General features: G+C 55.5%; 1 protein-coding gene across 1 annotated transcript in view; it reads left to right on the plus strand.

Moving 5' to 3' along the window:
• LOC140721202 (NACHT, LRR and PYD domains-containing protein 3-like) overlaps positions 1-25,451 on the plus strand; it is a 72,284-nt gene that overhangs the window by 21,204 nt on the left and 25,629 nt on the right. Inside the window, exon 6 of the mRNA XM_073036061.1 lies at positions 1,981-3,718. Coding sequence (XP_072892162.1) covers positions 1,981-3,718 — 1,738 coding nt within the window. The remainder of the gene's footprint in view (positions 1-1,980; positions 3,719-25,451) is intronic.

A 25,451-nucleotide genomic window follows, 5' to 3' on the forward strand; every position in this document is an offset into this window, starting at 1 on the left:
GATCTATTTGGATCGCATGCAGAAAAGTTTTCCATTTTACAGTGGTGCATGTCACAATAATAAACCAATTTACCGATTCATTGTCAATAATACAGCGCCCATTGGTTGCTTAAGATAGTTATAACCGGGGGGGAGGGGGGGTGACAGTGCGTATGAGCTGCCACGGCCTATTAAATGCTCCCTGGTGGCGAGTAGCCTCTGTCCAGCTCTTGGTCTTCACGTGCGGTTTAGCCACTAATCCCGGTGGAAGCGTTTCTTCCCACAGGAGAAGGGGCAGAGGCGGGTCACTGGTGCCTTACAACCAGTCGCTTTGGGCAGATGGGGCTTGTCGGCTGTGATTGGCAGCTCACCCAGGAACAAGAAAACTCTGATCTCAAAACTCCACTGCCTTGTAACTGTAACCCCTCATGGGGAAGAGTTTGGGAGTAAACCCAATGGGAAAAGCCTGGAGCTGGAGTCCCTGAGTCAGTGTTAAATGGTGTTCAACGCAGACTGGCATCTCCTGCGACACCTCTGGTGCCAAGCTGTGTCAGTCTCTGCCGTTCCTTTGTGTACATCAGATGCATGGAGAGAGGGAGCTTGCTACATCGGCAGAAGCTTCCTCTCCATATCGGAGTGTCCCGGCTTGCAGGGGCAGGACATCCATGGTCGACTCTGACAGACGGAGGCCTCATTAGACAGAGCCCCATACCCCCACAGCAAGACTGATGAGTAGCAGTTGCCAAGACCTCACCACCCTCTCCCACAGACACGATGTACATCACTGAGACAGACCCTTGTGGCTTCTTCCATTAACACAGATTCCATCTTTCCACCAATCCTCCATCACTGCGATTGAAAACTACCCATTTTCATTCCTGTCATTCCGATGGGTTATCGATCCGCAACTTCACTGTGATTCTCCCCCAGACGCTGCCCGACTTGAGTATTTCCCGCATATTCTGCTCCTGTTTTGATGCAAGAGCAGTGGACACCTGTGACTCCCCAGTGTGCAGATTGGCCAAAATGCACAGTGTCCTGCTCTTCATAGTTCCACACCAGATCAACATTAACATCCTCTGTTAATGAGGCAAACAATGCTTTAAATATAGTGAAATGTTGTTGTAACGGGAGTGCAGTCAGGACTGCAATAGGATATTCAAGATTCAAAAACTTTATTGTCATTCCAACCCTACATCAGCTCTGCAGGGCAGAATGAGACAGCGTTTCCCAGGAGCAGTGCAATCATAACATAACAAACGCAACACTAAATAATAAACACAACAATAAATAGTAAAACACAACAGCCACATGTCGCTTTAAAACAAGTTGTAAGTGTCCGGTGCAAGTTAAAAGTGTCCAAAGCAGAGTCAGGTAGAGCAGCTATTTAGCAGTCTGACTGCCTGTGGGAGGAAGCTGTTTAGTAGCCTTGTGGTTTTAGTTTTGATGCTCCTGTAACGTTTGCCTGATGGCAGAAGAACAAACAGTTCAGGGAGAGGGTGTGAGGGTTTTTTAATGATGTACCGTGTCTTCTGGAGGCATCGACGTTGAAAGAGGTCTTGGAAGAAGGTAGGGAGACCCCAATAACCTTCCCTGCCTCCCTAACCACCCCCTGGAAGGCTTTTCTGTCGGCAGCACTGCAGCTGGAGTCCCAGGTTGTGATGCAAAAGGTCAGCACACTCTCAACCACGCCTCTGTAGAATGTAGTTAAGATGTTAGTGGGGAGTGATGCTTGTTTAAGCTTCCTCAGAAAGTGCAATCAGGGGAATGTTCACCTTCACAAATAACTAGAACCAGAACATGAGGATTGGACATTTTCAGGAACATCCATTGCTGTCAATTCCGTGTCTGCGAACAGAATTTTACTTTCTGTCCTAATACCCATGGAAGCACTGAATTTATTCATGTAATCTCAAACACTGAATGCTGAAATACCGTTATAAAGTTCTTTGTCAGATGAGCCATTTAACGTTTTGAATATGTTCTCTGTTCCCATGGAAGATGTTCAACAGAAACACAAGGAAACTCTGCGGGCACAAACTGAAACACTGAGAGTGAACACGATCCTGATGACGGAGAAGGTGAAGGTTTTCCAGCTGGCTGATCGATACGCTGAGCTCACGGTCATTTCTACTGTTCGAGATCGGACACTGGTGGAACATGAGCTGCTGGCAAGAGGCAGAGACCATGAGGATTATAGAGAGAAACAACTCCGCAGTCAGCTGGAAAAAATCCGTACTGATCAGTTATTCCAGAGCAGCTTTTCCCGGAGTAAATCCAAATCTGGGAGTTCAGCAGCAGTGGCCGGAGTCCCGGGGATCGGGAAAACAACGATGGTACAAAAGATTGTTTATGACTGGGCCACGGGGAAAATATACCAACAATTCCAGTTTGTCTTCAGTTTCAAATTCCGAGATTTAAACACCATTAATTGTAGAATAAACCTGAGGGAACTGATTCTGGATCAGTATCCTTACTTTGGGAATATCCTGAGAGAAGTCTGGAAGAACCCAGAGGGATTACTGTTTATATTCGATGGTTTAGATGAATTCAAACACAAAATCGATTTTGCGGACAGTCGGAGAGATACAGAACCCAAGCACCAGTGCCCAGATCCCGAGTGGTGGTGTGAAGTGTCTGACATTGTGTATAGTTTAATCCAGGGCAAGCTGCTCCCAGGGTGTTCAGTGCTGGTGACCACCCGCCCCACTGCGTTACATTTATTGGAAAAGGCGGAGATCAGTGTCCAGGCTGAAATCCTGGGATTTCTTGATGAGGAACGGAAGGAATATTTCATCAGACATTTTGAAGATCAGACGGTGGCCGAAGCTGTTTTCAAACACGTGAAGGAGAACGAGATCCTGTACACCATGAGCTACAACCCCTCCTACTGCTGGATCCTCGCTCTGGCACTGGGCCCCTTCTTCACACAAAGAGTCAGGGACCCACAGCGAGTTCCCAAGACCATCACCCAACTGTACTCCTACTATATTTACAACATCCTGAGAAACCACGGCCGAGAGATTGAGAACCCCCGTGATGTGTTACTCAGGGTTGGTCAGATGGCCTTCAGAGGAGTGTCAGAGAAGAAGATTGTGTTTACAGATGGAGATTTGATCAGCTACAATCTGCAGCCTTCCCAGTTCCTGTCCGGGTTCCTGATGGAGCTTTTGGAGAGAGAGGATTCTGCCCAGAGTGTGGTGTACACATTCCCACACCTCACCATCCAAGAGTTTGTAGCTGCAGTCACACAATTCCTGACTATACATCCCGGGGATATCCTGAAATTCCTCACTGATGCCCACAGCACGACAGATGGGCGATTTGAGGTATTTCTCCGTTTTGTTGCTGGTCTCTCCTCCCCAATGACAGCTCGGGGCCTGGTGGAGTTTCTGGGTCCATTTCCTAATGAAACAACCTGCCGGGTGATTAACTGGGTGAAGGAGGAGGTTAAACGCCAGAGTGGAAACACAGGGAGTGAAGCTGGTAAAAGGAGGCTCCTGAACACATTGCACTACCTGTTTGAGTCTCAGAATCGTGGACTGGCTCAGGCCGCACTGGGATCTGTGAAAACACTTTCATTCAGTAGAATGACTCTGACTCCGATTGACTGCGCGGTCCTGTCTCATGCCATCGGACTCTGTGATACAATAAAACACCTCGACCTGGAGGACTGCCACATTCAGTGTGAAGGAATCCAGCGGCTGGGACCCGGGCTGCACAAGTGCCAGGAGTTGAGGTAACTTGATTTATCTCTCACTCTGAACTGTGAAACTGTTCTATTGTGTCATTTCAATGTAAAGGGATTTGGGTTAAACTGTGATAAATCAGATTGTGAAGAATTGTGACAAATACCCAGGGGATCAGTCAGTAATTCCCCAAGGACGGGAGGGTTCTGTGGTTCCTTGTGAAGGGATGTTGGAGACTTCATCAGATCAGTGAACAACGACCATTGGTTTAATGGTAGTAAATCACAGGAATGGCCGTGTTTCCTGCTGCCTGTGACACGTCCATTGACAATGTTCCTTCTCACTGTTACTGACACCCAGACCGACACTGACTGCAGCAGGTGGGTCAGAGATTCACACCCCCTTCCCCTTCTGCAGACTGTCCCAGTGAGAAGGAAAGAAATACCATTGTGAGATTCTCCTCCCCTGCCCTTGACAGTGTGTGACGTTGCTCACTACCAGATACACAAAGAGCGAGGCCGCATCTCCTCTGGGTCTCTGTTCAGACCCAACACACGCGTACAAAAATTTTCTGCATCCTCTCGTCTTGTAGGATTATTGTTTACCTTTGGAATCCTCCTGTGGGACCTCTTATCCCAATCCCCGTTCGATTCTTAGGGATCTCGTCGCCATTCCTCATCCTCCTGTGGGATGTCTTTTCCCCACCCCCTTCCTGCGGGATCTCTCTTCCCCATTCCCTTCCCTCCAGTGTTATCCCTTCCCATCCCCCCTTCCTCCTGTCAGATCCCTTTTCCCGATCCCCCATCCGCCTATGGGATTTCTCTTCGCAAACCCCCTTCATCCTGTGGGATCTCACTTCCCCATCCCCCTCCCTCCTGTTGGATCTCTCCTCCCCATTCCCCTTCCTCCTGTCGGATCTCTTTCCCCCATTCCCCTTCCTCCTGTGGGATCTCTCTCCCCCATCCCCCTTCCTCCTGTGGGATCTCTCTACCCCATCCCCCTTCCTCCTGTGGGATCTCACTTCCACATTCCCCTTCCTCCTGCAGGTTCTCTCTTCCCAATTCCCTTCCTCCAATTGGATCTCTCTACCTCATCCCCCTTCCTCCTGTGGGATCTCTCTTCCCCATCCCCCTTCTTCCTGTGGGAACTGACCTCCCCATATTCCTTCATAGAATCGCAAAATCATAGAATACTACAGCATAGAAAACAAGCCATTCGGCCCTTCTGCTCTGTGCCAAAACTTTATTCTGCTAGTCCCATTGACCTACACCCAGTCCATAGCCCTCCAGACCTCTCCCATCCATGCATCTATCAGATTTATTCTTAAAACTTAAGAGTGTGTCCGCATTTTCCACATCAGATGGCAGCTCGTTCCACACTCTCACAACTCTCTGAGTGAGGACGTTCCCCCTAAACCTTTCCCCTTTCACCCTGAAGCAAAGTCCTTTTGTAATTTATCTCTCCTAATCCGTGTGGAAAGAGCCCATTCGCATCTACCCTGTCTATACCCTCGTAATTGTGTAAACTTCTATCAAATCTCCCCTCATTCTTCTGCGCTCCAAGGAATAAAGTCCTAACCTGTTCAATCTTTCCTTGTAACTCAACTCCTGAAGGGCCGGCAACATCCTCGCAGATCTTTTCTGCACACTTTCAGTCTTACTGATATCCGTCCTATAGTTCAGTGACCAGAACTGCACACAATACTCCAAATTTGGCCTCACCAATGTCTTATACAACCTCACCATAACATTCCAACTCCTATACTCAACTTTGATTTATGAATGCCAGGATGCCAAAAGCCTTCTTTACAACCCTGTCTCCCTGTGACGCCACTTTCAGGGAATTATGTATCTGAACTCCCAGATCCCTTTCATCCTGCGCACTCCTCAGTGCCCTACCATTTACTGTGTATGTCCTACCTTGATTTGTCCTTACAAAATGAAACACCTCACACTTGCCTGCATTAAATTCCATCTGCCATTTTCTGGCCCATGTTGCCAGTTGGTCCAGATCCCTCTGCAAGCTTTGAAAGCCTTCCTCACTGTCCACAACGCCTCCACTCTTAGTGTCATCAGCAAACTTGCTGATTCAATTTATCACACTATCATCTAGATCATTGATATAGACAACAAACAACAATGGTCCCAGCACAGATCCCTGAGACACACCACTAGTCACAGGCCTCCAGTCTGAGAAGCAATGACCCACTACCGCTCTCTGTCTTCTCACACACAGCCAATTTTGAATCCAATCTACAACCTCTCCATGGATAGCTACTGTCTGAACCTTCTGAACTAACCTCCCATGTGGGACCTTGTCAAAAGCCTTACTAAAGTCCATGTAGACAACATCCACAGCCTTTCCTTCATGTGCATTCTTGGTAACCTCCTTGAAAAACACTACAGGATTCATTAAACACGATCTGCCATGAACAAAGCCATGTTGACTATCTTTAATCAGCCCTTGGTTGTCCAAATCCTTGTATATCCGATCTCTCAGAACACCTTCCAATAATTTACCTAATACCGATGTCAGGCTCACTGGCCTGTAATTACCTGGTGTACTTTTGGAGCCTTTTTCAAACAACGGAACAACATGAGCTACCCCCCAATCCTCCGGCACCGCAATTGTGGCGAAGGACATTTTAAATATTTATGCCTGGATCCCTGCAATTTCTACACTAGTCTCTCTCAAGGTCCGAGAAAATATCATGTCAGGCCTGGGGGATTTATTTACCTTTATTTGCTGTAAGGCAATAAGCACCTCCTCCTCTTTAATCTCTATATGTTCCATAAAACACAGAATAGTACAGCACATTACAGGCCCTTCGGCCCACAATGTTGTGCCGACCCTCAAACCCTGCCTGCCATATAACCCCCCACCTTAAATTCCTCCATATGCCTGTCTAGTAGTCTCTTAAACTTCACTAGTGTATCTGCCTCCACCACTGACTCAGGCAGTGCATTCCACGCACCAACCACTCTCTTGAGTGAAAAACCTTCCTCTAATATCCCCCTTGAACTTCCCTCCCCTTACCTTAAAGCCATGTCCTCTTGTACTGAGCAGTGGTGCCCTGGGGAAGAGGCGCTGGCTGTCCAATCTGTCTATTCCTCTTAATATCTTGTACACCTATATCATGTCTCCTCTCATCCTCCTTCTCTCCAAAGAGTAAAGCCCTAGCTCCCTTCATCTCTGATCATAATCCATACTCTCGAAACCAGGCAGAATCCTGGTAAATCTCCTCTGTACCCTTTCCAATGCTTCCACATCCTTCCTATACTGAGGCGACCAGAACTGGACACAGTACTCCAAGTGTGGCCTAACTAGAGTTTTATAGAGCTGCATCATTACATCGCGTCTCTTAAACTCTATCCCTTGACTTATGAAAGCTAACACCCCATAAACTTTCTTAACTATCCTATCTACCTGTGAGGCAACTTTCAGGGATCTGTGGACATGTATCCCCTGATCCCTCTGCTCCTCCACACTACCAACTAAATTGCCATTTACTTTGTACTATGCCTTGGAGTTTGTCCTTCCGAAGTGTACCACCTCACACTTCTCCGGGTTGAACTCCATCTGCCACTTCTCAGCCCACTTCTGCATCCTATCAATGTCTCTCTGCAATCTTCGACAATCCTCTACACAATCTACAACACCACCAACCTTTGTGTCATCTGCAAACTTGCCAACCCACCCTTCTACCCCGACAACCAGGTCGTTAACAAAAATTACAAAAAATAGAGGTCCCAGAACAGATCCTTACGGGACACCACTAGTCACAACCCTCCAATCTGAATGTTCTACCTCCACCATGACCATCTGCCTTCTGCAGGCAAGCCAATTCTTAATCCAACTGTCCAAACTTCCCTGGATCCAATACTTTCTGAGTTTTTAAATAAGCCTACCATGTGGAACCTTGTCAAATGCCTTACTAAAATCCTTGTAGATCACATCCACTGCACTACCCGCATCTATATGCCTGGTCACCTCCTCAAAGAACTCTATCAGGCTTGTTAGGCACGATCTGCCCTTCACAAAGACATGCTGACTGTCCCTGATCAGACCATGATACTCTAAATGCCCATAGATCCTATCTCTAAGAATCTTTTCCAACAGCTTTCCCACCACAGATGTAAGGCTCGCTGATCTATAATTACCTGGACTATCCCTACTACCTTTTTTGAACAAGGGGACAGCATTCGCCTCCCTCCAATCCTCCCGTACCTTTCCCGTGGACAACGAGAACATAAAGGTCCTAGCCAGAGGTTCAGCAATCTCTTCCCTTGCCTCGTGGAGCAGCCTGGGGAATATTCCGGCAGGCCCCGGGGACTTATCCGTCCTAACAACTCCAACACCTCCTCTCCCTTAATATCAACATGCTCCAGAACATCAACCTCACTCATACTGTCCTCACCGTCATCAAGTTCCCTCTCATTGGTGAATACCGAAGAGAAGTATTCATTGAGGACCTCGCTCACTTCCACAGCCTCCAGGCACATCTTCCCACTTTTATCCCTAATCAGTCCTACCATCATTCCTGTCATCCTATTGTATCTCACATAACTGAAGAATGCATTGGGGTTTTCCTTTACCCTACTCGCCAAGGCCTTCTCATGCCCCCTTCTTGCTCTTCTCAGTCCCTTCTTAAGCTCCTTTCTTGCTACCCTATATTCCTCAATAGACCCATCTGATCCTTGCTTCCTAAACCTCGTGTACGCTGCCTTCTTCCACCTGACTAGATTTTCCACTTCACTTGTCACCCATGGTTCCTTCACCCTACCATTCTTTATCTTCCTCAGCGGGACAAATTAATCCCTAACATCCTACAAAAGATTCTTAAACATCGACCACATGTCCATAGTACATTTCCCTGCAAAAACATCATCCCAATTCACACCCGCAAGTTCTAGTCTTATAGCCTCATAATTTGCCCTTCCCCAATTAAAAATGTTCCTGTCCTCTCTGATTCTATCCTTTTCCATGATAATGCTAAAGGTCAGGGAGCAGTGGGCACTATCCCCCAGATGCTCACCCACTGACAGATCTGTCACCTGACCCGTTTCGTTACCTAATACTAGATCTAGTATGGCATTCCCGCTAGTCGGCCTGTCAACATACTGAGACAGGAATCCAACCAGGACTCACTTAACAAACTCTGCCCCATCTAAACCCTTGGAACTAATCAAGTGCCAATCAATATTAGGGAAGTTAAAGTCACCCATGATAACAACCCTGTTATTTCTGCACCTTTCCAAAATCTGCCTCCCAATCTGCTCCTCGGTATCTCTGCTGCAACCAGGGGGCCTATAGAATACCCCCAGTAGAGTAACCGCTCCCTTCCAGTTCCTGACTTCCACCCATACTGACTCAAAAGAGGATCCCTGCTACATTACCCACCCTTTCTGCAGCTGTAATAGTATCCCTGACCAGTAATGCCACCCGTCCTCCCCTTTTCCCCCCTTCTCGATCCCTTTTAAAGCACTGAAATCCAGGAATATTGAGAATCCATTCCTGCCCTGGTGCCAGACAAGTCTCCGTAATGGCCACTACATCATAATTCCATGTATGTATCCAAGCTCTCAGTTCATCACCTTTGTTCCTGATGCTTCTTGCATTGAAGTACACGCACTTTAGCCCTTCTACCTTACTGTCTTTATACCCTTTATTCTGCTGCTCTTTCCTCAAAGCCTCTCTATGTGTCAGATCTGGCTTTACTCTATGCACTTCTTTCACTGCTCTATCGCTCTGGGTCCCATCCCCCTTGCAAATTATTTTAAACCCTCTCAAACCATGCTAACAAACCTACCTGCAAGGATATTGCTCCCCCTTGAGTTCAGGTTCAACCCATCCAATCTGTACAGGTCCCACCTTCCCCAGAAGAGATCCCAATGATCCAAAAATCTAAAACCCTGTCCCCTGCACCAACTCCTCACCACGCATTCAACTGCAATTTCCTCCAACTCTTACCATCACTATCACGTAGCACTGGCAGCAATCCTGAGAACACCACCCTTGAGGTCCTGTTCTTCAGCCTTCTGCCTAGTTCCCGAAACTCACCCTTCAGGACCTCATCCCTCTTCCTGCCTATGTCGTTGGTACCGATATGTATCACAACTTCTGGTTGCTTTCCCTCTCGTACCAGAATGTCATGTACCCGGTCAGACACATCCCGGACCCTGGCACCCGGGAGGCAACAAACCATGCGGGTTTCCTTCTCACGTCCACAAAATCTCCTGTCTGCTCCCCTGACTCCAATGACGACAGCTCTCCTCCTCTCCGTCCCACCCTTCTGCATCACAGGTTCAGACTCAGTGCCAGAGGCCCTGACACCGTGGCTCACACCTGGTCGGTCGTCCTCACCAACAGCATCCAGCACGGTAAACTTATTATTCAGTGGAATGGCTACAGGGGTGCTCTGCACTACCTGTCTACTCTCCTTCGCTTTCCCCCCTCGGACTGTCACCCAACGACCTGCTTCCGGCAGCCTAGGTGTGACTACCTCCCTGTAGCTCTCATCTATGACTGCCTCATTCTCCCTTATGAGTCGAAGGTCATCCAGCTGCTGCTCCAGATTCCTCACACGGTCTTCCAGATGCCCGGCCGCAAGCACTTCTGGCAGATGTGACTCTGTGGGAGAGGGGAGTTCCCCCAAGACTGCCACATCTCACAGGAGAGGCACATCACCGACTCAGGAGGCATTGTGAAGAACTGTCAAAGCCTCAAATCTCCACTCACTCACTGGCCACTTTCCACAGGCCGCTCAGCTTGAGCTACCCCTCTATTTATTTGTTTGAGCTTTTCAAACTGCTTGGTCAATCAGCTGCTTTCTGCTGACTCTGAGCTATTCAAATCTTGGTTGTCCTGATTTGCACAGTCCAACTGCCAAAACGGCCAGAATCTCTCGAGTCAAAGCCTCAAATTTCCACTCCTTCACTGGCCCACTCACTCACTGGCCGCGTTCCATGACACTACTGTTTGTTTCCTGTAATTCCATATCCGCTATGCCAGTTTCCTGAGTAGACACTGACGCAAAAAAAACTGTTTAAGATCTTCCCCATCTCGTGATGCTCCACACATAGACCACATAGACAAACACACTGATCTTCTAGGGGACCAATTTTGTCCTTTACTATCCTTTTACTCAATATACTCGTAGAAACCCTTCGGGTTTACCTTCACATTATCTGCCAACACAACCTCAAGTCTACTTTTCCCCTGTAGGATCTCTCTCCTGCATCCCCCTTAGTCCTGCGGGATCTATCTCCCCCATCCCGCTTCCTCCTGTGGGATCTCTCTCCCCCACTCCTCTTCCTCCTGTGGGATCTATCTCCCCCATCCCTCTTCCTCCTGTGGGATCTCTGTCCCCAATCCCCTTCCTCCTCTGGGTTATCTCGCACACATCCCCCATCCCCCTTCCTCCTGTGCATTCTCTCTCCCCCATCCCCCTTCCTCCTGTGGGTTCTCTCTCCCCCATCCCCCTTCCTCCTGGGGGATCTCTCTCCCCCATCCCCCTTCCTGCTGTGGGATCTCTCTCCCCATCTCCCTTCCTCCCGTGGGATCTCTCTCCCCCATCCCCCTTCCTCTTTTGGGATCTCTCTCCCCATCCCCCTTCCTCCCGTGGGATCTCTCTCCCCCATCCCCCTTCCTCTTGTGGGAACTCTCTCCCCCATCCCCCTTCCTCCTGTGGGATCTCTCTCCCCCATCCCCCTTCCTCCTGTGGGATCTCTCTACCCATCCCCCTTCCTCCTCTGGGATCTCACTCCCCCTTCCTCCTGTGGGATACGTCTCCCCCATCCCCCTTCCTGCTGTGGGATCTCTCTCCCCCACCGCCCTTCCTCTTGTGGGATCCCTCTCCCCCATCCCCCATCCTGCTGTGGGATCTCTCTCCCCTGTGGAATCTCTCTCCTGCATCCCCCTTAGTCCTGCGGGATCTATCTCCCCCATCCCCCTTCCTCCTGTGGGATCTCTCTCACCCACTCCCCTTCCTCCTGTGGGATCTATCTCCCCCATCCCTCTTCCTCCTGTGGGATCTCTGTCCCCAATCCCCCTTCCTCCTCTGGGATCTCTCTCCCCCGTCCCCCTTCCTCCTGTGGGTTCTGTCTCCCCCATCCCCCTTCCTCCTGGGGGATCTCTCTCCCCCATCCCCCTTCCTCCTGTGGGATCTATCGACCCCAACCCCCTTCCTCCTGTGGGATCTCTCTCCCCCTGTGGGATTTCTCTCCCCCATCCCCCTTCCTCCTGTGGGATCTCTCTCCCCCACCGCCCTTCCTCTTGTGGGATCCCTCTGTCCCATCCCCCTTCCTCCTGCGGGATCTCTCTCCCCCATCCCCCTTCCTCCTGCGGGATCTCTCTCCCCCATCCCCCTTCCTCGTGGGATCTCTCTCCCCCATCCCCCTTCCTCCTGTCGGATCTATCTACCCCATACCCCTTCCTCCTGTGTGATCACACTCCCCCATCCCATTTCCTCCTGTGGGATCTGTCTCCCGCATCCCCCTTCCTCCTGTGGGATCTCTCTCCCCCATCCCCCTTCCTCCTGTGGGATCTCTCTCCCCCAACCCCCTTCCACTTGTGCGATCTCTCTCACCCATTCCCCTTCCTCCTGTGGGAACGATCTACCTCATCCCCCTTCCTCCTGTGGGATCTCTCTCCCCCATCCCCCCTTCCTCCTGTGGGAACTCACTCCCCATCCCCCTTCCTCCCGTGGGATCCCTCTCCCCCATCCCCCTTCCTCCTGTGTGATCACACTCCCCCATCCCACTTCCTCCTGTGGGATCTCTCTTCCCCACCCCCCTTCCTCTTGTGGGATCCCTCTCCCCCATCCCCATTCATCCTGCGGGATCTATCTACCCCATACCCCTTCCTCCTGTGGGATCTCTCTTCCCCCATCCCCCTTCCTCCTGAGGGTTCTCTCTCCCCCATCCCCCTTCCTCCTGTGGGATCTCTCTCCCCCATCCCCTTTCCTCCTGTGGGATCCCTCTCAACCATCCCCGTTCCTCCTGTGGGATCCCTGTCCCCAATACCCCTTCCTCTTGTGGGATCTCGCTCCACCATCACCCTTCCTCCTGTGTGATCTCCCTCCCCCATCCCCCTTCCTCCTGTGGGATCTATCTACCCCATCCCCCTTCCTCCTGTGGTATCTCTCTCCCCCTGTGGGATCTCTCTTCCCCCATCCCCCTTCCTCCTGAGGGTTCTCTCTCTCCCACCCCCCTTCCTCCTGTGGGATCTATTTCCCCCATCCCCCTTCCTCCTGTGGGATCTCTCTCCCCCATCCCCCTTCATCCTGTGGGATCTCTCTCCCCCAACCCCCTTCCACTTGTGCGATCTCTCTCACCCATTCCCCTTCCTCCTGTGGGAACGATCTACCCCATCCCCCTTCCTCCTGTGGGATCTCACTCCACATCCCCCTTCCTCCCGTGGGATCCCTCTCCCCCATCCCCCTTCCTCCTGTGTGATCACACTCCCCCATCCCACTTCCTCCTGTGGGATCTCTCTTCCCCACCCCCCTTCCTCTTGTGGGATCCCTCTCCCCCATCCCCATTCATCCTGCGGGATCTATCTACCCCATACCCCTTCCTCCTGTGGGATCTCTCTTCCCCCATCCCCCTTCCTCCTGAGGGTTCTCTCTCCCCCATCCCCCTTCCTCCTGTGGGATCTCTCTCCCCCATCCCCTTTCCTGTGGGATCCCTCTCACCCATCCCCGTTCCTCCTGTGGGATCACTGTCCCCAATACCCCTTCCTCTTGTGGGATCTCACTCCCCCATCACCCTTCCTCCTGTGTGATCTCCCTCCCCCATCCCCCTTCCTCCTGTGGGAACTATCTACCCATCCCCCTTCCTCCTGTGGTATCTCTCTCCCCCTGTGGGATCTCTCTTCCCCCATCCCCCTTCCTCCTGAGGGTTCTCTCTCCCCCATCCCCCTTCCTCCTGTGGGATCTATTTCCCCCATCCCCCTTCCTCCTGTGGGATCTCTCTCCCCCATCCCCCTTCCTCCTGTGGGTTCTCTCTCCCCAATCCCCCTTCCTCCTGTGGGTTCTCTCTCCCCCATCCCCCTTATTCCTGTGGGATCTCTCTCCCCCATCCACCTTCCTCCTGTGGTATTTCTCTCCCCCATCCCCCTTCCTCCTGTGTGATCACACTCCCGCATCCCACTTCCTCCTGTGGGATCTCTCTCCCCCATTCCCCTTCCTCCTGTGAGTTCTCTCTCCCCCATCCTCCTGTGGGACCTCTCTCGCCCATCCCCTTCCTGCAGAGGGATATCTCTCCCCCATCCCCCTTCCTGCTGTGGGATCTCTCTCCCCCATCCCCCTTCCTCCTGTGGGATCTATCTACCCCATCCCCCTTCCTCCTGTGGTATCTCTCTCCCCCATCCCCCTTCCTCCTGTGGTATCTCTCTCCCCCTGTGGGATCTCTCGCCCCCATCCTGCTTGCTCCTGTGGGATCTATCTCCCCCATCCCCCTTCCTCCTGTGGGATCTCTCTCCCCCACCCCCCTTCCTTCTGAGGAATCACTCTCCCCCATCCCCCTTCCTCCTGTGGGATCACTCTCCCCCATCCCCCTTCCTCCTGTGGGATCACTCTCCCCTGTGGGATCTCTCTCCTGCATCCCCCTTAGTCCTGCGGGATCTATCTCCCCCATGCCCCTTCCTCCTGTGGGATCTATCTCCCCCATCCCCTTTCCTCCTGTGGGATCTCTGTCCCCCATCCCCCTTCCTCCTGTGGGATCTCTCTCGCCCATCCCCCTTCCTCCTGTGGGTTCTCTCTCGCCCATCCCCCTTCCTCCTGTGGGTTCTCTCTCCCCCATCCTCATTCCTCCTGTGGGATCTCTCTCCCCCATCCCATTTCCTCCTGTGGGATCCCAGTCCCCAATACCCCTTCCTCTTGTGGGATCTCGCTCCCCCATCACCCTTCCTCCTGTGTGATCTCGCTCCCCCATCCCCCTTCCTCCTGTGGGATCTCTCTCACCCATCCCCCTTCCTGCTGAGGGATATCTCTCCCCCATCCCCCTTCCTCCTGTGGGATCACTCTCCCCCATCCCCCTTCCTCCTGTGGGATCACTCTCCCCTGTGGGATCTCTCTCCTGCATCCCCCTTAGTCCTGCGGGATATATCTCCCCCATCCCCCTTCCTCCTGTGGGATCTATCTCCCCCATCCCCTTTCCTCCTGTGGGATCTCTGTCTCCCATCCCCCTTCCTCCTGTGGGATCTCTCTCCCCCATCCCCCTTCCTCCTGTGGGTTCTCTCTCGCCCATCCCCCTTCCTCCTGTGGGTTCTCTCTCCCCCATCCTCATTCCTCCTGTGGGATCTCTCTCCCACATCCCCCTTCCTCCTGTGGGATCACTCTCCCCCACCCCCTTCCTCCTGTGGGATCTCTCTCCCCCATCCCCGTTCCTCCTGTGGGATCCCCGTCCCCAATACCCCTTCCTCTTGTGGGATCTCGCTCCCCCATCACCCTTCCTCCTGTGTGATCTCGCTCCCCCATCCCCCTTCCTCCCGTGGGATCCCTCTCCCCCATCCCGCTTCCTCCTGTGGGATCTCTCTCACCCATCCCCCTTCCGGCTGAGGGATATCTCTCCCCCATCCCCCTTCCTGCTGTTGGATCTCTCTCCCCCATCCCCCTTCCTCCTGTGGGATCTATCTACCCCATCCCCCCTCCTCCTGTGGTATCTCTCTCCCCCTGTGGGATCTCTCTCCCCCATGCCCCTTCCTCCTGTGGGATCTATCTCCCCCATCCGCCTTCCTCCTGTGGGTTCTCTCTCCCCCATCCCCCTTCCTACTGTGGGATCTCTCTCCCCCAGCCCCCTTCCTCCTGTGCGATCTCTCTCCCCCAGCCCCCTTCCTCCTGTGGGATCTCTCTCCCCCATCCCCCTTCCTCCAGAGGGTTCTCTCTCCCCCATCCCCCTTCCTCCTGTGGGACCTCTCTCCCCCAGCCCCCTTCCTCCTGTTGGATCTCTCTTCCCCACCCCCCTTCCTCCTGTGGGATCCCTCTCCCCCATCCCCCTTCATCCTGCGGGATCTATCTACCCCATACCCCTTCCTCCTGTGGGATCTCTCTCCCCCATCCCCTTTCCTCCTGTGGGATCTCTGTCCCCCATCCCCCTTCCTCCTGTGGGATCTCTCTCCCCCATCCCACTTCCTCCTGTGGGTTCACTCTCGCCCATCCCCCTTCATCCTGTGGGTTCTCTCTCCCCCATCCCCATTCCTCCTGTGGGATCTCTCTCCCCCATCCCCGTTCCTCCTGTGGGATCCCTGTCCCCAATACCCCTTCCTCTTGTGGGATCTCGCTCCCCCCATCCCCCTTCCTCCAGTGGGATCTCTCTCCCCCATCCTCATGTGGGATCTTTCTTCCACATCCCCCTTCCTGCTGAGGGATATCTCTCCCCCATCCCCCTTCCTGCTGTGGGATCTCTCTCCCCCATCCCCCTTCCTCCTGCGGGATCTATCTACCCCATCCCCCTTTCTCCTGTGGTATCTCACTCCCCCTGTGGGATCTCTCTTCCCCCATCCCCCTTCCTCCTGAGGGTTCTCTCTCCCCCATCCTCCTTCCTCCTGTGGGATCTATTTCCCCCATCCCCCTTCCTCCTGTGGGATTTCTCTCCCCCATCCTCCTGTGGGATATCTCTCCCCCATCCCCCTTCCTGCTGTGGGACCTCTCTCCCCCATCCGCCTTCCTCCTGTGGGATCTATTTCCCCCATCCCCCTTCCTCCTGTGAGTTCTCTCTCCCCCATCCTCCTGTGGGATCTCTCTCGCCCATCCCCCTTCCTGCTGAGGGATATCTATCCCCCATTCCCCTTCCTGCTGTGGGATCTCTCTCCCCCATCCCCCATCCTCCTGTGGTATCTCTCTCCCCCTGTGGGATCTCTCTCCCCCATCCCCCTTCCTCCTGTGGTATCTCTCTACCCCTGTGGGATCTCTCTCCCCCATCCCGCTTGCTCCTGTGGGATCTATCTCCCCCATCCCCCTTCCTCCTGTGGGATCTCTCTCCCCCACCCCCCTTCCTCCTGTGGGATCACTCTCCCCCATCCCGCTTCCTCCTGTGGGATCACTCTCCCCCATCCCACTTCCTCCTGTGGGAACTCACTCCCCATCCCCCTTCCTCCCGTGGGATCCCTCTCCCCCATCCCCCTTCCTCCTGTGTGATCACACTCCCCCATCCCACTTCCTCCTGTGGGATCTCTCTTTCCCACCCCCCTTCCTCTTGTGGGATCCCTCTCCCCCATCCCCATTCATCCTGCGGGAGCTATCTACCCCATACCCCTTCCTCCTGTGGGATCTCTCTTCCCCCATCCCCCTTCCTCCTGAGGGTTCTCTCTCCCCCATCCCCCTTCCTCCTGTGGGATCTCTCTCCCCCATCCCCCTTCCTCCTGTGGGATCTCTCTCCCCCATCCCCTTTCCTGTGGGATCCCTCTCACCCATCCCCGTTCCTCCTGTGGGATCACTGTCCCCAATACCCCTTCCTCTTGTGGGATCTCACTCCCCCATCACCCTTCCTCCTGTGTGATCTCCCTCCCCCATCCCCCTTCCTCCTGTGGGAACTATCTACCCATCCCCCTTCCTCCTGTGGTATCTCTCTCCCCCTGTGGGATCTCTCTTCCCCCATCCCCCTTCCTCCTGAGGGTTCTCTCTCCCCCATCCCCCTTCCTCCTGTGGGTTCTCTCTCCCCAATCCCCCTTCCTCCTGTGGGTTCTCTCTCCCCCATCCCCCTTATTCCTGTGGGATCTCTCTCCCCCATCCACCTTCCTCCTGTGGTATTTCTCTCCCCCATCCCCCTTCCTCCTGTGTGATCACACTCCCGCATCCCACTTCCTCCTGTGGGATCTCTCTCCCCCATTCCCCTTCCTCCTGTGAGTTCTCTCTCCCCCATCCTCCTGTGGGACCTCTCTCGCCCATCCCCTTCCTGCAGAGGGATATCTCTCCCCCATCCCCCTTCCTGCTGTGGGATCTCTCTCCCCCATCCCCCTTCCTCCTGTGGGATCTATCTACCCCATCCCCCTTCCTCCTGTGGTATCTCTCTCCCCCATCCCCCTTCCTCCTGTGGTATCTCTCTCCCCCTGTGGGATCTCTCGCCCCCATCCTGCTTGCTCCTGTGGGATCTATCTCCCCCATCCCCCTTCCTCCTGTGGGATCTCTCTCCCCCACCCCCCTTCCTTCTGAGGAATCACTCTCCCCCATCCCCCTTCCTCCTGTGGGATCACTCTCCCCCATCCCCCTTCCTCCTGTGGGATCACTCTCCCCTGTGGGATCTCTCTCCTGCATCCCCCTTAGTCCTGCGGGATCTATCTCCCCCATGCCCCTTCCTCCTGTGGGATCTATCTCCCCCATCCCCTTTCCTCCTGTGGGATCTCTGTCCCCCATCCCCCTTCCTCCTGTGGGATCTCTCTCGCCCATCCCCCTTCCTCCTGTGGGTTCTCTCTCGCCCATCCCCCTTCCTCCTGTGGGTTCTCTCTCCCCCATCCTCATTCCTCCTGTGGGATCTCTCTCCCCCATCCCATTTCCTCCTGTGGGATCCCAGTCCCCAATACCCCTTCCTCTTGTGGGATCTCGCTCCCCCATCACCCTTCCTCCTGTGTGATCTCGCTCCCCCATCCCCCTTCCTCCTGTGGGATCTCTCTCACCCATCCCCCTTCCTGCTGAGGGATATCTCTCCCCCATCCCCCTTCCTCCTGTGGGATCACTCTCCCCCATCCCCCTTCCTCCTGTGGGATCACTCTCCCCTGTGGGATCTCTCTCCTGCATCCCCCTTAGTCCTGCGGGATATATCTCCCCCATCCCCCTTCCTCCTGTGGGATCTATCTCCCCCATCCCCTTTCCTCCTGTGGGATCTCTGTCTCCCATCCCCCTTCCTCCTGTGGGATCTCTCTCCCCCATCCCCCTTCCTCCTGTGGGTTCTCTCTCGCCCATCCCCCTTCCTCCTGTGGGTTCTCTCTCCCCCATCCTCATTCCTCCTGTGGGATCTCTCTCCCACATCCCCCTTCCTCCTGTGGGATCACTCTCCCCCACCCCCTTCCTCCTGTGGGATCTCTCTCCCCCATCCCCGTTCCTCCTGTGGGATCCCCGTCCCCAATACCCCTTCCTCTTGTGGGATCTCGCTCCCCCATCACCCTTCCTCCTGTGTGATCTCGCTCCCCCATCCCCCTTCCTCCCGTGGGATCCCTCTCCCCCATCCCGCTTCCTCCTGTGGGATCTCTCTCACCCATCCCCCTTCCGGCTGAGGGATATCTCTCCCCCATCCCCCTTCCTGCTGTTGGATCTCTCTCCCCCATCCCCCTTCCTCCTGTGGGATCTATCTACCCCATCCCCCCTCCTCCTGTGGTATCTCTCTCCCCCTGTGGGATCTCTCTCCCCCATGCCCCTTCCTCCTGTGGGATCTATCTCCCCCATCCGCCTTCCTCCTGTGGGTTCTCTCTCCCCCATCCCCCTTCCTACTGTGGGATCTCTCTCCCCCAGCCCCCTTCCTCCTGTGCGATCTCTCTCCCCCAGCCCCCTTCCTCCTGTGGGATCTCTCTCCCCCATCCCCCTTCCTCCAGAGGGTTCTCTCTCCCCCATCCCCCTTCCTCCTGTGGGACCTCTCTCCCCCAGCCCCCTTCCTCCTGTTGGATCTCTCTTCCCCACCCCCCTTCCTCCTGTGGGATCCCTCTCCCCCATCCCCCTTCATCCTGCGGGATCTATCTACCCCATACCCCTTCCTCCTGTGGGATCTCTCTCCCCCATCCCCTTTCCTCCTGTGGGATCTCTGTCCCCCATCCCCCTTCCTCCTGTGGGATCTCTCTCCCCCATCCCACTTCCTCCTGTGGGTTCACTCTCGCCCATCCCCCTTCATCCTGTGGGTTCTCTCTCCCCCATCCCCATTCCTCCTGTGGGATCTCTCTCCCCCATCCCCGTTCCTCCTGTGGGATCCCTGTCCCCAATACCCCTTCCTCTTGTGGGATCTCGCTCCCCCATCCCCCTTCCTCCAGTGGGATCTCTCTCCCCCATCCTCATGTGGGATCTTTCTTCCACATCCCCCTTCCTGCTGAGGGATATCTCTCCCCCATCCCCCTTACTGCTGTGGGATCTCTCTCCCCCATCCCCCTTCCTCCTGCGGGATCTATCTACCCCATCCCCCTTTCTCCTGTGGTATCTCACTCCCCCTGTGGGATCTCTCTTCCCCCATCCCCCTTCCTCCTGAGGGTTCTCTCTCCCCCATCCTCCTTCCTCCTGTGGGATCTATTTCCCCCATCCCCCTTCCTCCTGTGGGATTTCTCTCCCCCATCCTCCTGTGGGATATCTCTCCCCCATCCCCCTTCCTGCTGTGGGACCTCTCTCCCCCATCCGCCTTCCTCCTGTGGGATCTATTTCCCCCATCCCCCTTCCTCCTGTGAGTTCTCTCTCCCCCATCCTCCTGTGGGATCTCTCTCGCCCATCCCCCTTCCTGCTGAGGGATATCTATCCCCCATTCCCCTTCCTGCTGTGGGATCTCTCTCCCCCATCCCCCATCCTCCTGTGGTATCTCTCTCCCCCTGTGGGATCTCTCTCCCCCATCCCCCTTCCTCCTGTGGTATCTCTCTACCCCTGTGGGATCTCTCTCCCCCATCCCGCTTGCTCCTGTGGGATCTATCTCCCCCATCCCCCTTCCTCCTGTGGGATCTCTCTCCCCCACCCCCCTTCCTCCTGTGGGATCACTCTCCCCCATCCCGCTTCCTCCTGTGGGATCACTCTCCCCCATCCCACTTCCTCCTGTGGGAACTCACTCCCCATCCCCCTTCCTCCCGTGGGATCCCTCTCCCCCATCCCCCTTCCTCCTGTGTGATCACACTCCCCCATCCCACTTCCTCCTGTGGGATCTCTCTTTCCCACCCCCCTTCCTCTTGTGGGATCCCTCTCCCCCATCCCCATTCATCCTGCGGGAGCTATCTACCCCATACCCCTTCCTCCTGTGGGATCTCTCTTCCCCCATCCCCCTTCCTCCTGAGGGTTCTCTCTCCCCCATCCCCCTTCCTCCTGTGGGATCTCTCTCCCCCATCCCCTTTCCTCCTGTGGGATCCCTCTCACCCATCCCCGTTCCTCCTGTGTGATCCCTGTCCCCAATACCCCTTCCTCTTGTGGGATCTCGCTCCCCCATCACCCTTCCTCCTGTGTGATCTCCCTCCCCCATCCCCCTTCCTCCTGTGGGATCTATCTACCCCATCCCCCTTCCTCCTGTGGTATCTCTCTCCCCCTGTGGGATCTCTCTTCCCCCATCCCCCTTCCTCCTGAGGGTTCTCTCTCCCCCATCCCCCTTCCTCCTGTGGGATCTATTTCCCCCATCCCCCTTCCTCCTGTGGGATCTCTCTCCCCCATCCCCCTTCATCCTGTGGGATCTCTCTCCCCCAACCCCCTTCCACTTGTGCGATCTCTCTCACCCTTTCCCCTTCCTCCTGTGGGAACGATCTACCCCATCCCCCTTCCTCCTGTGGGATCTCACTCCCCATCCCCCTTCCTCCCGTGGGATCCCTCTCCCCCATCCCCCTTCCTCCTGTGTGATCACACTCCCCCATCCCACTTCCTCCTGTGGGATCTCTCTTCCCCACCCCCCTTCCTCTTGTGGGATCCCTCTCCCCCATCCCCTTTCCTCCTGTGGGATCTCTGTCCCCCATCCCCCTTCCTCCTGTGGGATCTCTCTCGCCCATCCCCCTTCCTCCTGTGGGTTCTCTCTCGCCCATCCCCCTTCCTCCTGTGGGTTCTCTCTCCCCCATCATTCCTCCTGTGGGATCTCTCTCCCCCATCCCCGTTCCTCCTGTGGGATCACTGTCCCCAATACCCCTTCCTCTTGTGGGATCTCGCTCCCCCATCACCCTTCCTCCTGTGTGATCTCCCTCCCCCATCCCCCTTCCTCCTGTGGGATCTATCTAACCCATCCCCCTTCCTCCTGTGGTATCTCTCTCCCCCTGTGGGATCTCTCTTCCCCCATCCCCCTTCCTCCTGAGGGTTCTCTCTCCCCCATCCCCCTTCCTCCTGTGGGATCTATTTCCCCCATCCCCCTTCCTCCTGTGGGATCTCTCTCCCCAATCCCCCTTCCTCCTGTGGGTTCTCTCTCCCCCATCCCCCTTATTCCTGTGGGATCTCTCTCCCCCATCCACCTTCCTCCTGTGGTATTTCTCTCCCCCATCCCCCTTCCTCCTGTGTGATCACACTCCCCCATCCCACTTCCTCCTGTGGGATCTCTCTCCCCCATCCCCCTTCCTCCTGTGAGTTCTCTCTCCCCCATCCTCCTGTGGGATCTCTCTCGCCCATCCCCTTCCTGCAGAGGGATATCTCTCCCCCATCCCCCTTCCTGCTGTGGGATCTCTCTCCCCCATCCCCCTTCCTCCTGTGGGATCTATCTACCCCATCCCCCTTCCTCCTGTGGTATCTCTCTCCCCCATCCCCCTTCCTCCTGTGGTATCTCTCTCCCCCTGTGGGATCTCTCGCCCCCATCCAGCTTGCTCCTGTGGGATCTATCTCCCCCATCCTCCTTCCTCCTGTGGGATCTCTCTCCCCCACCCCCCTTCCTTCTGAGGAATCACTCTCCCCCATCCCCCTTCCTCCTGTGGGATCACTCTCCCCCATCCCCCTTCCTCCTGTGGGATCACTCTCCCCTGTGGGATCTCTCTCCTGCATCCCCCTTAGTCCTGCGGGATCTATCTCCCCCATGCCCCTTCCTCCTGTGGGATCTATCTCCCCCATCCCCTTTCCTCCTGTTGGATCTCTGTCCCCCATCCCCCTTCCTCCTGTGGGATCTCTCTCGCCCATCCCCCTTCCTCCTGTGGGTTCTCTCTCGCCCATCCCCCTTCCTCCTGTGGGTTCTCTCTCCCCCATCCTCATCCCTCCTGTGGGATCTCTCTCCCCCATCCCCGTTCCTCCTGTGGGATCCCAGTCCCCAATACCCCTTCCTCTTGTGGGATCTCGCTCCCCCATCACCCTTCCTCCTGTGTGATCTCGCTCCCCCATCCCCCTTCCTCCTGTGGGATCTCTCTCACCCATCCCCCTTCCTGCTGAGGGATATCTCTCCCCCATCCCCCTTCCTCCTGTGGGATCACTCTCCCCCATCCCCCTTCCTCCTGTGGGATCACTCTCCCCTGTGGGATCTCTCTCCTGCATCCCCCTTAGTCCTGCGGGATATATCTCCCCCATCCCCCTTCCTCCTGTGGGATCTATCTCCCCCATCCCCTTTCCTCCTGTGGGATCTCTGTCCCCCATCCCCCTTCCTCCTGTGGGATCTCTCTCCCCCATCCCCCTTCCTCCTGTGGGATCTATCTCCCCCATCCCCTTTCCTCCTGTGGGATCTCTGTCCCCCATCCCCCTTCCTCCTGTGGGATCTCTCTCCCCCATCCCCCTTCCTCCTGTGGGTTCTCTCTCGCCCATCCCCCTTCCTCCTGTGGGTTCTCTCTCCCCCATCCTCATTCCTCCTGTGGGATCCCTCTCCCCCATCCCCCTTCCTCCTGTGGGATCACTCTCCCCCACCCCCTTCCTCCTGTGGGATCTCTCTCCCCCATCCCCGTTCCTCCTGTGGGATCCCTGTCCCCAATACCCCTTCCTCTTGTGGGATCTCGCTCCCCCATCACCCTTCCTCCTGTGTGATCTCGCTCCCCCATCCCCCTTCCTCCCGTGGGATCCCTCTCCCCCATCCCGCTTCCTCCTGAGGGATATCTCTCCCCCATCCCCCTTCCTGCTGTTGGATCTCTCTCCCCCATCCCCCTTCCTCCTGTGGGATCTATCTACCCCATCCCCCCTCCTCCTGTGGTATCTCTCTCCCCCTGTGGGATCTCTCTCCCCCATGCCCCTTCCTCCTGTGGGATCTATCTCCCCCATCCCCTTTCCTCCTGTGGGATCTCTGTCCCCCATCCCCCTTCCTCCTGTGGGATCTCTCTCGCCCATCCCCCTTCCTCCTGTGGGTTCTCTCTCGCCCATCCCCCTTCCTCCTGTGGGTTCTCTCTCCCCCATCATTCCTCCTGTGGGATCTCTCTCCCCCATCCCCGTTCCTCCTGTGGGATCCCAGTCCCCAATACCCCTTCCTCTTGTGGGATCTCGCTCCCCCATCACCCTTCCTCCTGTGTGATCTCGCTCCCCCATCCCCCTTCCTCCTGTGGGATCTCTCTCACCCATCCCCCTTCCTGCTGAGGGATATCTCTCCCCCATCCCCCTTCCTCCTGTGGGATCACTCTCCCCCATCCCCCTTCCTCCTGTGGGATCACTCTCCCCTGTGGGATCTCTCTCCTGCATCCCCCTTAGTCCTGCGGGATATATCTCCCCCATCCCCCTTCCTCCTGTGGGATCTATCTCCCCCATCCCCTTTCCTCCTGTGGGATCTCTGTCCCCCATCCCCCTTCCTCCTGTGGGATCTCTCTCCCCCATCCCCCTTCCTCCTGTGGGTTCTCTCTCGCCCATCCCCCTTCCTCCTGTGGGTTCTCTCTCCCCCATCCTCATTCCTCCTGTGGGATCTCTCTCCCCCATCCCCCTTCCTCCTGTGGGATCACTCTCCCCCACCCCCTTCCTCCTGTGGGATCTCTCTCCCCCATCCCCGTTCCTCCTGTGGGATCCCTGTCCCCAATACACCTTCCTCTTGTGGGATCTCGCTCCCCCATCACCCTTCCTCCTGTGTGATCTCGCTCCCCCATCCCCCTTCCTCCCGTGGGATCCCTCTCCCCCATCCCGCTTCCTCCTGTGGGATCTCTCTCACCCATCCCCCTTCCGGCTGAGGGATATCTCTCCCCCATCCCCCTTCCTGCTGTTGGATCTCTCTCCCCCATCGCCCTTCCTCCTGTGGGATCTATCTACCCCATTCCCCCTCCTCCTGTGGTATCTCTCTCCCCCTGTGGGATCTCTCTCCCCCATGCCCCTTCCTCCTGTGGGATCTATCTCCCCCATCCGCCTTCCTCCTGTGGGTTCTCTCTCCCCCATCCCCCTTCCTACTGTGGGATCTCTCTCCCCCAGCCCCCTTCCTCCTGTGCGATCTCTCTCCCCCAGCCCCCTTCCTCCTGTGGGATCTCTCTCCCCCATCCCCCTTCCTCCTGAGGGTTCTCTCTCTCCCATCCCCCTTCCTCCTGTGGGACCTCTCTCCCCCAGCCCCCTTCCTCCTGTGGGATCTCTCTTCCCCACCCCCCTTCCTCCCGTGGGATCCCTCTCCCCCATCCCCCTTCATCCTGCGGGATCTATCTACCCCATACCCCTTCCTCCTGTGGGATCTCTCTCCCCCATCCCCTTTCCTCCTGTGGGATCTCTGTCCCCCATCCCCCTTCCTCCTGTGGGATCTCTCTCCCTCATCCCACTTCCTCCTGTGGTTTCTCTCTCGCCCATCCCCCTTCATCCTGTGGGTTCTCTCTCCCCCATCCCCATTCCTCCTGTGGGATCTCTCTCCCCCATCCCCGTTCCTCCTGTGGGATCCCTGTCCCCAATACCCCTTCCTCTTGTGGGATCTCGCTCCCCCATCCCCCTTCCTCCAGTGGGATCTCTCTCCCCCATCCTCATGTGGGATCTTTCTTCCCCATCCCCCTTCCTGCTGAGGGATATCTCTCCCCCATCCCCCTTCCTGCTGTGGGATCTCTCTCCCCCATCCCCCTTCCTCCTGTGGGATCTCTCTACCCCATCCCCCTTTCTCCTGTGGTATCTCACTCCCCCTGTGGGATCTCTCTTCCCCCATCCCCCTTCCTCCTGAGGGTTCTCTCTCCCCCATCCACCTTCCTCCTGTGGGATCTATTTCCCCCATCCCACTTCCTCCTGTGGGATTTCTCTCCCCCATCCTCCTGTGGGATATCTCTCTCCCATCCCCCTTCCTGCTGAGGGATATC

Source organism: Hemitrygon akajei, unplaced genomic scaffold, assembly GCF_048418815.1.
Source record: "Hemitrygon akajei unplaced genomic scaffold, sHemAka1.3 Scf000052, whole genome shotgun sequence".
Classification (NCBI taxonomy): domain Eukaryota; kingdom Metazoa; phylum Chordata; class Chondrichthyes; order Myliobatiformes; family Dasyatidae; genus Hemitrygon; species Hemitrygon akajei.